A 16,221-nucleotide genomic window follows, 5' to 3' on the forward strand; every position below is an offset into this window, starting at 1 on the left:
TGTGTGTGTGTGTGTGTGTGTGTGTGTGTGTGTTTGTGTATACACTTAAGGGCCAACATGTTTCCGTCACAGGCTCAAGGACGCACGAGTTGACGACATCAACAATCTCTTCTTCTTCTTCTACACCTCCACAAAACAAGTGGGGGAGAAAAACCTGTTTTCATGAATTTTTCAGACAAGCGGTGCTTCTCGGGCTGAAGAGCCTCTCCTGTACAGTCAGCTCATGCATTTTTAACGAGGAGAAACACAGCGGACAAAATGCCACGGATTTAAAGTGCAGGTGTAAGGGTGGCTGACCTGGTGTCTTACTATTTTCACAATCCACGCAATTCTTTTCGCACAGCCCGACTCGGGAGCCAGTGATGAATCATGAGAGGAATTGAAATGGAGGCCTGAAGGATGAGCATGGAGGACAAAACAGAGAGAGACATCCTCTATGCATACTATAGCAGAGCTTATTGGTTTGGTAAAATGACTCTGAAACAACCAGCGCCTGTAATGCTTTCTGTGAACTCTTTAAGCCGCGTTGATTTGAATATCAGGGAGCTGATTGTAGATAATTGCGTGCAGATGATATCATGATGACTGTGTGATTAGGCTCTAATTGCTGAGCAACTTAGTTAGATTTTTTTTATTTTCAATGTCACTAATGAAGCAAATCCAAATGTCTTGAGTGTGCACAAATACTGACACCTGTGGATGCATTAAAAACTGAAATAAATAATCGATTGAACAATCAGCTGACTGAGAGTTTCTATTTGAGTGAAAACAATTGTGCTCAGAGTTTAGCAGTCTGGAGTCTTTGTGTTGATACATGAGCATAGAAAAATAATAGAAAATTATATTTCTGAGTACACAAGCTTCAAGTTTTCAGAATTGTGTGCATTGTTCCATTTTTTGTTTGTATAAAATGGAGGAAAACTGTAATTTTCCAGGAATGCCACCACACACACCCATTTCATAATATTAATAATAATAATAATATATAAAATTTGCAATACGTGCAGTGGGCCATAGGCTCAATCACCATTACGTTACCTCATATGGCTATAGATAGTGACTTAACAGATATTTATTTAAATGAAAATCTTCAAGATTGCCACTTTAAAGTCATTTTTCAAGCAAAAACGATCATATAATCTAATCTCTCTTTAATATTAAATTGAATCTTTTAAGGTATTGGGCTTTTGGTCAGGCAAAACAAGACATTTGAAAATGTCATCTTGGACTTGTGATAGATCATTCATTATTTTCTGACATTCCCATTTTACCACAAAACAGCAACGTGCACATGTATCTTCTTTGCACTTGATTTATTATCTAAGCTTCTGGTCACTTTCTGTGAAATCTTTCCATTTTATAGACCAAAGATCGAAGAGAATAGTTGGCATTAGTTGCAGCCCTAGACGTATTATTTACCCGATTTGTTTGTACGTCTTTGAGTCATTCTTTTCTAATCTCCTCAGCTATTATTTCCTGCTGCTGCGCTCAGGTTAATTATATTCTTTTGATTGAGAAGAAATCACATATTTTCCTCAAGCTCAGGGAAGGAAGGGATACGTTTTATACACTGTGTGGCAGCTCCGCTTAAAAAAGGAAAAATGACTTGCTGACGCTGAAGGAAAGATGGGAATTTCTCTCTCATTTCCTCCATCAGATTTCTTTCAGTGTCCACAGGCTCCATTCAGCTCCTCTCTACCAGCCCTCATCTTTTCACTGCTCTCCTGCTTTTCTTCCTCTCCTTTTCCATGACGTCTTCTCCATTTGTCCCCTTCCTCCTCTTCCTTCTCTGGCTCAACCCCTGTCCCTGACTCTTCATCTTCCCCTCTGCTTCCATATCTCTGCTATTAAAACAACTAAATTATTAAACCTATAGTGATAATCAATCAATAACACTCTTTCTTAGAGGGATAGACCGCTTAATAATTGACTAATCCTGAGGGGACCTCTGCCCCCAGCGAGTACATGAGTGTGAGTGTGTTTGTGTGTGTGTGTGTTTGTGTGTGTGTGTGTGTGTGTGTGTGTGTGTGTGTGTGTGTGTGTGTGTGTGTGTGTGTGTGTGTGTGTGTGTGTGTGTGTGTGTGTGTGTGTGTGTGCGTGCGCATGCGTACAGCCCCTTGGAAGGGTCCATCCATTTGCATTCATGTGCACCTGCATGTGCTTATTGTTCCCTTTGATTGAGGCGAGTGTTATTGAGGTAGACTGGCTCTGATGAGGGTCATGGAGGACTCATTAAACCCTTAACTCTCATTTCTAGAGACGAAGGAAAAGAGAGAGCCATCAATGGATGTAATTAGAATGACTGAGCCACAGGTGCAAAAAGGCTAAACAAACACATCGCATGATACATCACACAACTTACTCATTTAACGGTGATTCATAAATCTTTAAACCTCCTACCTCTCCGTACATATCTCAACCCCTAAAGCCAGATTGTCCTCATTTAACCGGCTAGACTGGAAACAGGAAAGTAACCCTCTTATGAAAACATGTGTCCAGTGAAGCCAAACTTTACAGATCCTTTTCTATGAAGGAAGGAGGCCATTCGGATTCCTGATAAGGTTGTAAGGTGCAAGTCAAATTAATATATTGGATGTAATTAAATTATTTCATTTTCCAGTCGCTGATTTGTATCATTTATAGCTGATTGTATCATTTATAGCTGATTGTATCATTTTGTTTTATTGCTTGGCTTCTAGAAATGGAGAGCATTTGTCATTCGCAAGTGAGCTCTACACTGCAGCCACTACTTCACTTTACAGCTGCACTAATCAATACCTTTATGTTAACAATGAAAAAAAGTGTCGCTCATAGAGAATTATCACCCAACTGCAGTTCCCCTCAGCTCTACAGTGTTTTAACATCTTTCAGCTCATTGTTTTGGATTTATGGCCCATGATTTTAATTTTTCTTGCTCTCATGAACCGATGTTTCCAGCTGTGATTCAAATCACTGTGCTGACTGGTGGAGATCAAAACAGAGCTTAAAAGGAGAGTAAATTACATCCAGGAACCCAATTTTAATGTAAAAAAAACACAGGATTTTCAACCAGGAAACCATTATTCGAGATCAGTGTTCGTTTCCCAAAGTATTGTTGAGTTATTTTGAAGTTACTTAGTGACGTTCGAGATGTGTTTTCCATACGTATTTTATTTACTTAATTTAAAGCTGCAGCAGGCAGAATGTTTTTGGCATCATTGAGCAAAAATTCCATAAGAACCTTTCAGTGTAAAAAGAAAGTTTGCTCCGGCTGGTGGGCATTTCCTCAACTGATGTCAACATGGTGGTCACAAACTTTCTCATTTTACAGCTAAACAGTACAATATAAGATTTTTCTGAAAAAATTTGAAGCGAGAGATAAGCATTACAGTAACAGAATATTTATTCATATTTGATTAGTGCTGTCTAGTTTTACCGTTTGACCTGAGTTCGCGAGTGATTGACAGCTGCTCAGAGACGGCAGCTGCATGGCAGACTGCAGATCAGCTCTGATTGGTTGTTTTCTTCCAGTCTGTGAAACCTTGCAGATGCCATAAGGAGCACCGGAGGACACAGAGGCACATGTTTTTTTCCTGTCTTATGCACTACTGTCAGGATATAGTGACCGAAAATGACTTTTTTTTAAATCACATTTGCTCCGGTTCTACCTATTGCAGCTTTAAGTCCAACCATGACGTTTTTTCCTAAACCTAACAAAGTGGTTATTTGTTGCGTAAACCTAACTGCGGCCATTGCTTGGCATAAAAATGACAAGCGAAAAGGCTAAATGTGTTCTCATGACACACGGATAGTCCTTGTAGTGTTGTGCCTTCCCATGAGATTGGGATGCCATGTTGGATGGGGATCTACACATCACTTATGTCGGTGTTGTTATTAACTTGTTCCCGCTGACACAAAGTGGCTCAAATGATTAGTTAAAATAATTGTTTGCTTTCTGGCCAAAGAGTGAGATTGTCACGATGCAGTGAATACAAGGAACAGGGATAGGACACAACTGAAGATGAAGCAGGCAGACAGGATCACTCCAGTGATTTATTTAAGGTATACATAGGCTTACTGGCAGGTAGCCTACATATGGGCAGGCTCAGGATACTGGGTCAGAGTTGGTTTCAGGTTCTGGTGCCTCAAAATGAATGAGACACAGGTGAGGAGGGCGGTGAAGGCCAGGCAACTGGAGAGCAGATGAGGGAAGTGAGAACAGGTGTGTAGATGGGTGGAGCAGCCAGATGACTGGGAAAAGGAGGGAAAGTCTGAGGGCATCTGGTGGATGGATGGCGCCTGGGGGGACTGTAGCTGGAGAGGAGGGACAAAGAGACAGATTGTGACAGAGATGAGATGATTGATATCAATCTAATGTGTCTGCATCAAGTACGGAGCTGGAGATTTGTGGTGATTAGCCAAGCTTAACATATCAAATTTATATTTATGTGTGCACAAAGATAAATGTAGTTGCGTGCTGAAACTATTTCATGAGGAACAGTCATTTCTAAGTCCGCCCAGCAGTTCTGTCAAGTGTCTCAGGCTGTTAGTGCTGGCTGTCTAAACCTCATTTGAGACAACTGGGCCCTGCTGTTGTTTTCCAAGTACTTTTTTGTTGACTGTAACTTCCTATAGAACCACAACTTGTCCTTTTTACAGTAGTTCTGTATTTCTGTACAGATTAAACAAACAAGATACAATATATTAATTATCGTAATAAGCTTTAGAGGTGCTGGTAGGCATATTTTTGAACTTTGGAGAGAACCAGGCTAACAGTTTCCCTATGTTTTCAGTCTTTATGCTAAGCTAAGCTAATCACCTCCCGGCTCCAGCACATGGATGTATTACAAAAACTGGATACTTGACCCCAAAATGGCGCCTATTCATTCTAATGAGAACCTGGCCACGCCCACGAGCGCCCGCTCGGCCAATAGTCTTTACGGTGTGATGACGTCACAGATTTTTAAATCGCTTTCCTCGGCTTGAGGAAATTTTTACAAATATAAAACCTCAATGAATCACAAATTCAGAATAGAAAGAGTCATAATCAACCTTGTTTGCAGTTCTAGGTGTCTTGTCAACAGTTTTACAGACATCTATGGGGAAAAGGCTTTTTGGGCCGCAAGGGGATTTTTGCTGCAATACCACAAGTGGCGCTGTATCCAAGTCTCATTATACATCCATAGTAACGCGAGTTGTATCGATCTTCTCATCCCACCCTTGGAAAGAAAGAGAATAAGCATATATTCCATTAAAATTAGCAAAGGAACTTTGCTAATTTTGTACAGTATATGCACCATTCCTCATTTGACAAATTAAGTCCAACAATGTTTTTTTGTATTTATTATGCAACCAAAATCTAGCTCTGTTTGTGTCATTATCAGGTTTGTGTATTGTATTACGTGTTCAGTGGAGCTTGTTGTATTGTACACACACTCTGATGCCTTGTGGCTCCTGTGAGTCTTTGCTCTTAACATACCAAAGTGCTTAGAAGCTCTTTCAGTCAGGAATTCACCCCTCATCCCATCTCTGCCTTCTGCATCGATAACAACTCTCTTGTCAATTGCAGCAGTCAAGTACTGGCTGCCTGCCTCAATCCTTAAATTACCTCCTAAATCTTGGAGGAGGGTCACACAACTGCTTTTTCTCGCTGATGGGATTGGGAGCTACCTATTACCTTGACAGTCACTCGGTCAAACGTCGGGGTTGTGCAGGAGGTCACATATTTCAGCCTTTGGTGGATTACAGATGCTTTGACTGACAGCTAAGAGAGAAGACAAAGCATTAGCAGAAAGGATGTCATTGTTTTATGAAAAACACCAGAGGAAACCATGATTACCTCCCTATCTACAGCCATGTTCAATTATAAAAAAAAAAAAAAAAAAACGCTACGTGTTTCAACTTTAAAGAGATGTTTTGATTGATTGGTCAGGTCAGGGTCTTAAACAACCTGCCTGTCACCTGTCACACACCTGATTTCCCAACAGCCTCCTTGTTGCTGCTGAATGATCGTCTGTTTAAGATTTCTCCATCATCCATCTCTCTGACAATTACCCCTCCGTCAATTAAAGAGGAAGATATAAGCACATGCACATAAAGGATGTTGTAAAAACTGACTTTGAATAATTTATTGTGTTTGCACTTTTACATTAACAGTTTAGATGCGTACGTACAGTAAATGATGGTGCCTGAAAGCACATCGCACTGCAGCTGTTTTAAGAAAACACATGCAAATAGACATAAACACCAGCAAATGAAGAAAACATCTTCACCAATTTGGAGATTTGGAGCCACAAACAGAGACACCATAACCAAATATAGACTCATTGAATTTGACTACGGTTGGAAAATGAGCAAATTAGTTTATTTCAGTTTTAACATCCTGAATACATTTTTCAGATAGCATTGCAGATATCAGCTGTATACACCTAATTTAAAGTGAATGTAGTGTACAGGCTAATAGCCCCATGGAAAATCTCAGGGAAGAGGCTGTGGGGCAGTTAACTAGACGTACATTTGCCAAAGTCTTCATCATTGAAGTCTTTTTCTCTGGTAAAACCGAAAAAATGCAATTCGAAAACACTTCCAATAAGGTATAAATCTCTCATTTGTAATGCTTGTCATAGTTTGTCTTCGTGGAATCGGCGTAGACTGTGTAAGAAGTGGACAAAGTCACCATGACGTCACCCATTGGTTTGTGGACTGCTGCTTTGAAGCCTCGAGGTCGGGATTTTTGCCGTCGCCATCTTATTTTTTGACTACCAGAGGGGACGTGAGAGGGTGGAGCTAAGTATCACTGAATGCTGAATCATTTTTAGGCGACCAAAAAGGGTTATAATTAACATTCATGAGCTGACAACACACTGTGAAAGGGTTAAAGTTGTAAGATGAAAACACGGACAATTCCCAGACCGGACAACGGCGTGGTAGCGACCTGTCAATCAACTGAGCTTTTCTATGGGACTAACATGGCCTGTATCACGCTAAGTAATGGAGTGACTGTCAGTGGAGAAAGTGACTCCATCAGCCACAACTATGGCAACAACATCAGTTTTTCGTGTCCCCTGGAAACTTTGTTTTGTAACTTAATTCGGTTTAGTTCTGCACAACTTGAAGTAATTATGTATTTGCTTGTGTTTTCTATATTTGCTTATGTTGCCAGTGTAGTGAACAAAATCTGTGGATATAGAGAGCAGGACGCAGAGAGAGATCACTGCACTGATAGTGTATCTATAGCAGACGTACTTTAACTTACATATTAATCACACTCCTGAGACACGGTGTGTGTGCCAGCCTGTCTGTGTCTGTCTTTCTCTGGATCCATCATCACCACTCACTCTCTGTTTCACCAGGTTCATTAGGACCGTGTTTTACTGGGCTGTCTCTACCCCGGCGTCCCATGAACTTGCCATGCATTATGTTAAGTGTGTGTGTGTGTGTGCACAGTGTGTTTAGTATGTCCTTGTGTTAACATGAAGGTTATGGCTGTTGACCTTGCTGGCGTCCGTCCATTGACGTCCTTAAGTCGCCTTGGTGTGGACTGGACGCTGACACAGGACTATCAGAGCTCGCTGTCTCCTTGTCTTTTCTTTCACCATCTCTCTCTCTCTTTGACAGAAAGCTGACACAAGAGCTGTCCCTCCTTTCTTCTCACATTCTCAGCATCTTTTTCTTCCTGTTGTGTTATTTCTCCTCTTTCCTCTATACATTTACCCTCCACCCCCGAAATATCTGCCTTGTGTGTAATTGAGATGCAGGAAACTTTCAGGTGAAATAAATGTAAGTCATCTCTAAATTCCTCCACGTGTAGTTTGACATGAGAAACACTATCAGGCACTTCACTGCTGTTGAGAAATATATTCCTTTTGACACTTGCTGTCTAAATTATTGAAAGCAAGCTGATCCTGAATGACACTGGATTTTATATTTATTTCCAAGCGGTACAGAACAGCGTGTTTTGTCTTTCTTCACACCTGCGTACCTCCGAATCTGTCCATAATTGATGTGCAGCTATGGAGAATCGGCATTCTCTCCCTAGAGGTGTGTGTGTGTGTTTGTCCATCTAGTATCTCCAGAGTTCTGTCTATGGAGCAATATATACTTCCTGTTTCCTGCTTTGCTGGCCAATGATAACCTGATACACCCTGGAGAGAGCTGCGGGGGCGTCGAGGGGGGAAGTCGAGGAAAAGAGGCAAAGGCTGAGATAGGAAAGAAGTGGAAAGAGACGGGTGGTAAAGTAAAAAGTGGAAGAAAAAAAAGGAGTCAACATACACAGATGAAATGATCAAATCAGTCTCCATTGTGCTGATAAAACAAGCAGGAGCTCTTGGAGTTGATATCATACCGACTTTGTGGGCCTGAGCCACTATCTCTCTGCGTCCAACCTCCTGAGGACACAATGCTGTTCGTTATTCAATTCGTTTTAATTGGTTTCAAGTCTGCCTCATTTGCATATGCATGCTAAGAGGGCATCTTATTGGAGGAGAGGTGGGAATGGAAATGGGTTGAAAAGCACCCGGAGAGAGACAGAGAGAGAGAGAGGGAGAGAGAGTTGTATAAAGAAAGGCTAAAAGGAGGAATGAATGAACAAACAAGTGAATAACAGACGGGATGTGAGTAAGTGCTTCTAGAAAAATCAGTCTCTCTGGTTACCACGGCAACGAGAGGTGCAAGTTGGCTCTGCTCCCTACGTAACCAATTATGTCTGTGTGTGTGTGTGTGTGTGTGTGTGTGTGTGCGTGTGTGTGTGTGTGTGTATCTACTATCTAGGGCTATTCATATGCAAAAGAGAAAAAATGGGTCCATGTGAGCGTCTGTGAAAATGTTTGCAGGGCATTTGATTTGATGTGTTTGCATCTGTCATCTGTGTCAAGCTGTCTTCTGTCGGTTTATCACCAGCTGTGATTTCTGTCCTGCACACACACACACACACACACACACACACACACACACACACACACACACAAGCGAACAAAACCCACCATGTTCGCCCTGTTGTGTTCGAAGACTGTTTACAAAAAGCTGCACAGAAGGGCTTGTAGCTTTACAAGGAGACAATTAGAAGTAGCTCCCCCTAGTGACAGAGGCGTTCTATGACACATATAGTATCTATTTAGTTGTTAGCTTAGATATTAAAGGGACACACCGCCGATTTTACACATGACGCTCATGTTACAGAGTGTTATAAACTGGAGGTGTCAGGTTAGAAACAATTGGGCATTTAGGATGTGCAGGGAGGGTATAATGAAAGACTATTGAGTTGCATTATGGGAATTGTAGGATCTCGTCTTTCTGTGCCTCCACACCAGCGATTGTGTTTTCGGGTTGTCCGTCTGTCCGGTCCATTAATGTGAACGCGATATCTCAGGAACGTCTGGAGGGAACTTCTTCAAATTTGGCACAAACGTCCACCTGGACTCAAGGATGAACTGATTAGATTTTGGTGAAAGGTCAAAGGTCACTGTGACCTGACATCCGTCCCATTCTCGTGAAATCTCAGGAACGCCTAGAGGGAATTTCTTCATATTTGACACAAACGTCCCCTTGGACTCAAGGATGAACTGATTATGTTTTGGAGGTCAAAGGTCACTGTGACTTCCCAAAACACGTTTTTTGCTATAACTGAAGAATTCATATGCTAATTATGACAATTTCACACAAATGTCTAATAGAATAAAATCATGTAGTGATGACATTTTGGACAGACATGGATGTAAACTGCAACTTGACTGGTTGAAAGAGGTATACCACCGTGAGGCGGTAATTCTAGTTTGACCTTGACTCATACAGGAGACTAAAAGTCAGGATATCTCAGTGGCATGCCGCTTCGAGTTTGATCATTCTTTTTTAAAAATCTGTCTCTTGTGAGTCCCCCAACTTTATGGAAGTGCAATACTACTAAAAAGTACCCCTTTAACGTCTATACAGACAGTTATATTAAGAACAAGAGAGATATGCTTCTTTGCATTGGTTTCCAGTTGATTTTTGAATTTATTTTTCAGGTTTTAGCATTTCCCCAATTTAAAGCAACAAAAAGATTGTGTATTTGCTGTCAGGAGCTCAGCTCTGTCGCCTCACAGCAAGAAGATCCCGGGTTCGATCCCCGGTCCGGTCTGTGTGGAGTTTGCATGTCCTCCCCTGGGCGCTGTGAATGGGGGGTAGCGTCATCCAGACTAAAAACCTATGCCAAATCAAATATGCGGATCATAAAAATCAGATCTCAGATGATCCGCTGTCACGACCCCTAACGGAAGCAGCCGAAAGACAAACAAGAACATCTGCTGTCAGGACCTCAAACTATGAAACAGCCTCTTTGTTGAAATCTGTCCTGCTGCCTCACTGACTTCCTTTTGATCTAAAACTAAAAACACATTTTCATAAACTTGCATTACTGCATAGAGTAGTCTTTCTGAGCCCTGTCTCTTTTAACTCTTTTGATTATTTTTTGGCATCTTTATGGAGCAAATCTCCTCTTTGAATTCCAATAATAATTTCTTTATTTTCGTTTTTTATATATTTTTTTTATATTACTTGAAATTGTCAAGGATGATGATTTTGATGAATTCAAGTCAGTTTTAAAGGATCACTAGCACTCTTGGTCAATGTATTTGCATCTAAATTCATTTACTTTTTGATTATTTTGATAGTTTTGGAAAGTCATACCTGCTCATCTTAACTGGTGTGAGACAGTTGTCTCAGCCTGTTTATTTTTGTATTCATTTCTCTTGTGAAAGTGATTTTTGATGAGACTTTTACCTGGTTATATAACGGGAACTGCCACATAATTGTAGGGTTGGATGGGAAAAAATCCTGTGGTTGGTGTCAGGCTGAAACGCTGTGCGTACAGGTTTGAATTTCCTACTTATAGTGCTAGTGGCACCATTTTTAACCATTCAACCATCTTCAAAAGCACTTCTCCCTATCGAAAAGTGTAACAGCTCATACTGCTTAACTCTTTATTGAGGACCTCTGATGCTGAATTACAATGAGATCTCACACACACACACACACACACACACACACACACAGTTTTTCCAGTCTTGTGTACTGCTGTGACATGCAGCCTATACACACACGTCTTTGTCAGGCCGTTCTTTGTGAACTTGTACCTTTTCATTGGAGCCATTCTGTCCCTCAGTGGGACCACCAGTGAGTTAGACAGGCGGCCAAGTCGGACACTGGCACTAATTGGCTACGCTATTAGAGGCCCACAGAGCCACACTTTGACTACAGAAATGAGCTGGTCGGTGTGAGGATGGAGGCTGGGCACGCTGCCTGCGTGAATGCGTGAGACGGAGGGAGAGAGATTTCTAATTAGGGGTCTCTGATGAACATGAGAAACCTACGGAGGCAGTTCAAAATCCTCCACCCTGCAACACGCACACACACACACACACACTCTAACCAGAGCGGTTAATTGGTTGGTTGGTACTGGTGTTTGTGGTGGTGGTGGTTGGAGCTCTTTTGTCTGATGCACTTCAGCTGCTCTGATTGACAGCAGGGACAGGAAGTGAGGGCGTGGGGCTTAGAGAGGAAAAGAGCTTTTCTCTCCCCGCTGCCTTCCTCAGATTAACATTCTCCTCCACCTCTCCAAATTCCTCTCGTCCTCTTTCTTCCGCTCTCTCTCTCTCTTCTCTCTGCCATGTCTTACTTTCCTCCTCCTCTGCATCCTTCTGCCCATTTATATCTTCAGCATCATACAATACTTCTTTTGAAGACATGTGCTTGTGCTGGCTTTTTGTTGTCCCATTCTCGCCTTGTTCATTTCCTCAGAAGCAAAAGATTAGGTTACTCGGGGGGCACTTAAGCAGCGGAGGTACATTGCTAAACAAATGCTTATACAACTGTGCCACTGACATGAAGTGATTGAGTGTCTACTTATGCTCTATTAGCCCAGAAATAAATCAACTCCAACCGAACCCAGACAGACCTCTGTAGACTGATACCGGTGACGTTACGTGTTTCAGGGGTTAATTGTCAGGTTCATGTCATAGTTTTGATAGAAACTACCGCTCCTGATGGCTTCTGTGAAGAAATAAAATCATTTTCTAGTCCTCAAGACTGAGCGGAGAGCTGCTGCGCACCAGGAGGTTGATTGAGGATAAAACATTACATCATCAGATTTTTGCAGCTTCTTCTCTCTGGATTTAACTGCTGCCTGGAAACAAAAACATTATCTCTTTATCACCCGCAAAAATACTCTCGCATTAAAGAGGAATAACTTCCCCTTCTGTCTCTGCAGAGAGGAATAGATCTAGAGATAGACAGATACTATAGATATATAGATAGATCTATAGACATATAGATATATACTGTAGATTGACAGATATAGATAGATAGATCTATAGACAGATAGATATATCTATAGACATTTAGGTAGATCTATAGAAAGGTAGATATATTGAGATAGAGAGATCTCTTCCTCTCTGCGGAGACAGAAGAGGAGATTATTCCTCCTATAACAATTTTCCCTTGTCTTATCTAGATCTATCTATACAGTAAATAGAATATGATCAGGAATGTGACTAAGGGACTCTACACGAGACAGTATTAAAGGACAGATTCACATTTTTCTAACTCTGTTCTCAAGCAATACTCACATGCCCATATGTACATTGAAAGAGTTATTGGTCACTGTAATTGTTCTTCCTCTCCACACTGGCTTTAAGTAAAGTCTAAAGTGATCTCAATGTAAATATCAGTTAGTCAGTTAGTCAAAATCCAGTGAATATCTTCCATAGTTAGTGTTTTTGTATCAAATTTCTTCTTTGTTTCCAGAGACATTATTTCCCTGCTGAGTAGTGTTGGAGGGATAGTATCACGGTTTTATTAACTTAGACTGCTGAAGCCTCCCATTAGCTTTGGTTGATTTTGTCCCCCATCATTTACACTAAAATGACTTTAGGAAAGGGATATTTTCAGTTTGGACAGGAGGAACAATTACAGCGACCAACAGTGCTTCAAATGTACATATGGACATGTGAGTAATCTCCCCTTCAGCCTGCAAAACCCCAAAAATTCAATACTTAGCCATCACATTACTTATACTGTATCTAAACATAACCATATTCCCTGTACATCTAAACTAAAAGTATTTGTAAATTATCATTTTCATAGCTCGTGTGTCCCAGTTATGCAAACATTTATTCCATTATTCTAATTCTATTTACAAGGAAGTGGATATTGAAAACACGAGTGATTGTTTGGACAAAGTCCAGTTTAACTAAATTATCTAAACCAACGTCAGAGGGTGAAACTAAAGGTGAAAGATAAAACTATGAAAATAAGACCCAGATTGTAAGAGAAACATGTTCCCTGTTCATGTTTTTGGTTTGGTCTGCCAATCACAGCTCTTTCTCCACATAACTCAGTTAGGATCCATTACAGTATAGTTTGAGAGAAAAGGTCCTCATGAGGACGACTGTTTAAGAAAATGTAAATACAACAGACAGTTTACGACATTCACATTTTATTTCCCATGTCTCCACTCTCCAATTTTCTGCGTTACAATCAACTTAAAATGAGTTGCTATCTTGTTTACCTCAAAACGAACATAAAAACAAGAGTATCCCGACATAAACTGCTACGGACAAAACATAAATATAACAGTTCTCATAGGGATATTGTTTCACATCATATATCCTTTACACACACGCGCCCAGAAAAATGACCTCCCTGGGTTTATCAGTTGTTCATGAGTAAAATCTGAAAGGAAGTAAAGCCAAGAGAAAGATAGAAAATGAGGGAATGAAAGAGGTTAGAGGGGAGGAGAGAGAGAGAATGATTGGGTAAGGGGGAGTGAGACGGGATAATCAAATTGAAAGAAGAAACACACTGTAAGAGCATTAGCTGAGCTGAATAATGGAATAACTTAAACTCCTACACACACACACACACTTGCACTCATACACTCAAAATGCCTCATATACATACTTGTTTGCATCCCAGAAAAAAACAATACTTAATAAATTACAAAATAAAAACATCGCCATGCGATAGCTGTACAAATGCAACAGAAACGTACCTTATAAAGAAATAAACAAACTACTTTACACTCTCAATACAAAGCACCATCTGTTATTTATGCATGGGGTTTCTCCTCTGCAAATCCACAAAATGTACACACAGATTTGAGGAACGGATAAAAAGGAAATTAAATTCCAGTATAATTTTTTAAAACATCACAGCAATGTTACCACCAGCTTTGGAGAACTTCAAACTAATGAGGTGACTGAAGTTGAGGTTTGCAAACTGACAAAGTGATGTTTCCTTTTAATTTGTTTCTCTTTGTTTTGCGTGTATAGTGTTTATCCAAAGTGCAAAAGGGTTTTTCTGCTCTCTGCAGCTCATGCGTCTTGTTCGTTACGGCTTTTATTACTATTATTAAAAACACCAACAGTGCGAGTGGATATTTTTACAGTCCATCTTCATGTTTTTAATGCTCTACGTGACTGAGACACTCAAACCAGACCTGTGTTAGAGTTAGTATGTGGTATGTGTTTATATCTGCATTTATGTTATAGTACAAGGTTTGTCTTGATAAAAGACGTGAACATTCTACATTTGAGTGATATAAATAGTTTCAGTTTTGGATAAAGCAAGGCAAACAGCACATGGATTATCGGACTGCGGCCGAAGAAGAGGGAGGGGTTAAAGAGAGGAAGTGAGGTCACGACTCAAGTGTAGTTACATCCGAGTAGGTTTTTCTACATGGGACACTCGGGATGACGTTTGTTTGGTCATCCCTGCATCTCATTTAGACACCACTACCTTGGCTTTTCAGAAAAAAAAAGGAAGGGAACAAGGAGGCAAGCAAGGAGGTACACAAGGAAGTGTCACCAAAAGGAGTATAAAGTTAAAGTGCAAGACTAAAGCAAGGAAGGACAAAGGAAACAAGAAGGCAGGTTGGTTGGATCTGTAAGCTTGTCAGTGGGGGAGATCCAGTTTCCTCCCATCAGCACCTAACACTGGTTGACTGATGTGTGAGAGGGGATTCAAAAACAGTACCTACAGAAGCCACTGGCTCTATTACACTACCACAGCCCGGTCAGGTAGCTTCAGTGTGAGATCGGCTGTGAGGAAATGAGCGAGTGGACGAGGGTTCAAGTTAAGGATCGGCGGTGCCTGCTGTTTGCTGCTCTGGCTAGCTATACGTGGATCTCAGAGGCTATATGGTGTCTGAGGTCAGGGGTTACAGTTCATGAAGGTTATAGGATGACGGTGAAAGGTGAGAACATTCATTGAGCAACACAGTTGGCTCCAGAGGGCCAACAAAATCAATCCATCTGGGAAAGGAGCACCTCAGCGTAGCCTACGTACCATCATAAAGTGTCTATATAATAGGGTTAGGTGTAAATCTAAGCTAGTCAAAGTGAGAACTGTGTTCTATTTCACCCGTGACATATTTAATTTTAGATCAGCTCATAAGCTCAAATTGCCTGGTATTAGAGGACATAAAAACCTCAGCGTTAGTCCCTGTGATTCGTGTCAGTGTCCGACAGCTGATCGATGTGATCGGGAGTCCCTTGGACGTCGGTGGCGTGCTCGTTTTCAGGCTCGGCGTCCTCGTCGTTGCTCTCTGCGCTGTAGTCTATCGCCTCCAGAAAGGACGGCTCGTCCTCCTCCATCACATAGGTGGTGGGACTGCTGCTGGATAACAGAATAAATATGTCATTAACTTGTCTCTGTAAGTTAATGATGTGAATAAGCCGGTCACGGTCGAAACTCCTCACCTACATCATGGCAGGACTTTAGAATGGCAGGCACGTTGTACCACTGATGCCGATGGATAATTTAAATTACAAAAAGTTATTTCTGTATGCATTATTTTGAGAATTTATATAATAGCACTTCTTAAAAACAAATACACAATTCATATATAGTACTGTATAGCATATAACTGTCATGCTACTGTCCTTCACTCTGAGCTGAACTCAGGCGACTAAGAGAGTAAAACACCCATCTGAAACGGGTTTCATGGTCCATGAAAATGTACTGTTGAGAAGCCCATTTCGTGAAAGCACAAACCAAACATAGCACGACGCACTCATACAAAATGTAAGATTATTAATATGCCAGTTTATTTGGATAAATATTATCTTTGCTTTATGATGGGTTTAGTCAGAAAAAGAAAATTGACTGACATGATGCCTGTGATCTTACGGTGAGAGCTGCAACAATTAATCAATTAGTTGTCAACTAATTCGCAAACTATTTTGGTAATCGATTCATCTGTTTGAGTAA

General features: G+C 40.9%; 1 protein-coding gene across 4 annotated transcripts in view; it reads right to left on the reverse strand.

Annotated features, from left to right (window-relative positions):
* Positions 1-5,634: 5,634 nt before the first annotated feature.
* The window catches only part of agtpbp1 (ATP/GTP binding carboxypeptidase 1), a 40,941-nt gene continuing 30,354 nt past the window's right edge, over positions 5,635-16,221 (reverse strand). For 2 of the 4 annotated variants that reach the window (XM_074637797.1, XM_074637795.1), the window contains one exon: positions 13,431-15,627. In XM_074637797.1, coding sequence (XP_074493898.1) covers positions 15,447-15,627 — 181 coding nt within the window. In that variant the 3' untranslated portion in view covers positions 13,431-15,446. Of the gene's footprint in view, positions 5,744-13,430; positions 15,628-16,221 lie in introns of those variants that run through there. The other 2 variants (XM_074637798.1, XM_074637796.1) reach the window with 2 other exon arrangements.

Source organism: Sebastes fasciatus, chromosome 6 (genome assembly GCF_043250625.1).
Source record: "Sebastes fasciatus isolate fSebFas1 chromosome 6, fSebFas1.pri, whole genome shotgun sequence".
Taxonomy (NCBI): Eukaryota; Metazoa; Chordata; class Actinopteri; order Perciformes; family Sebastidae; genus Sebastes; species Sebastes fasciatus.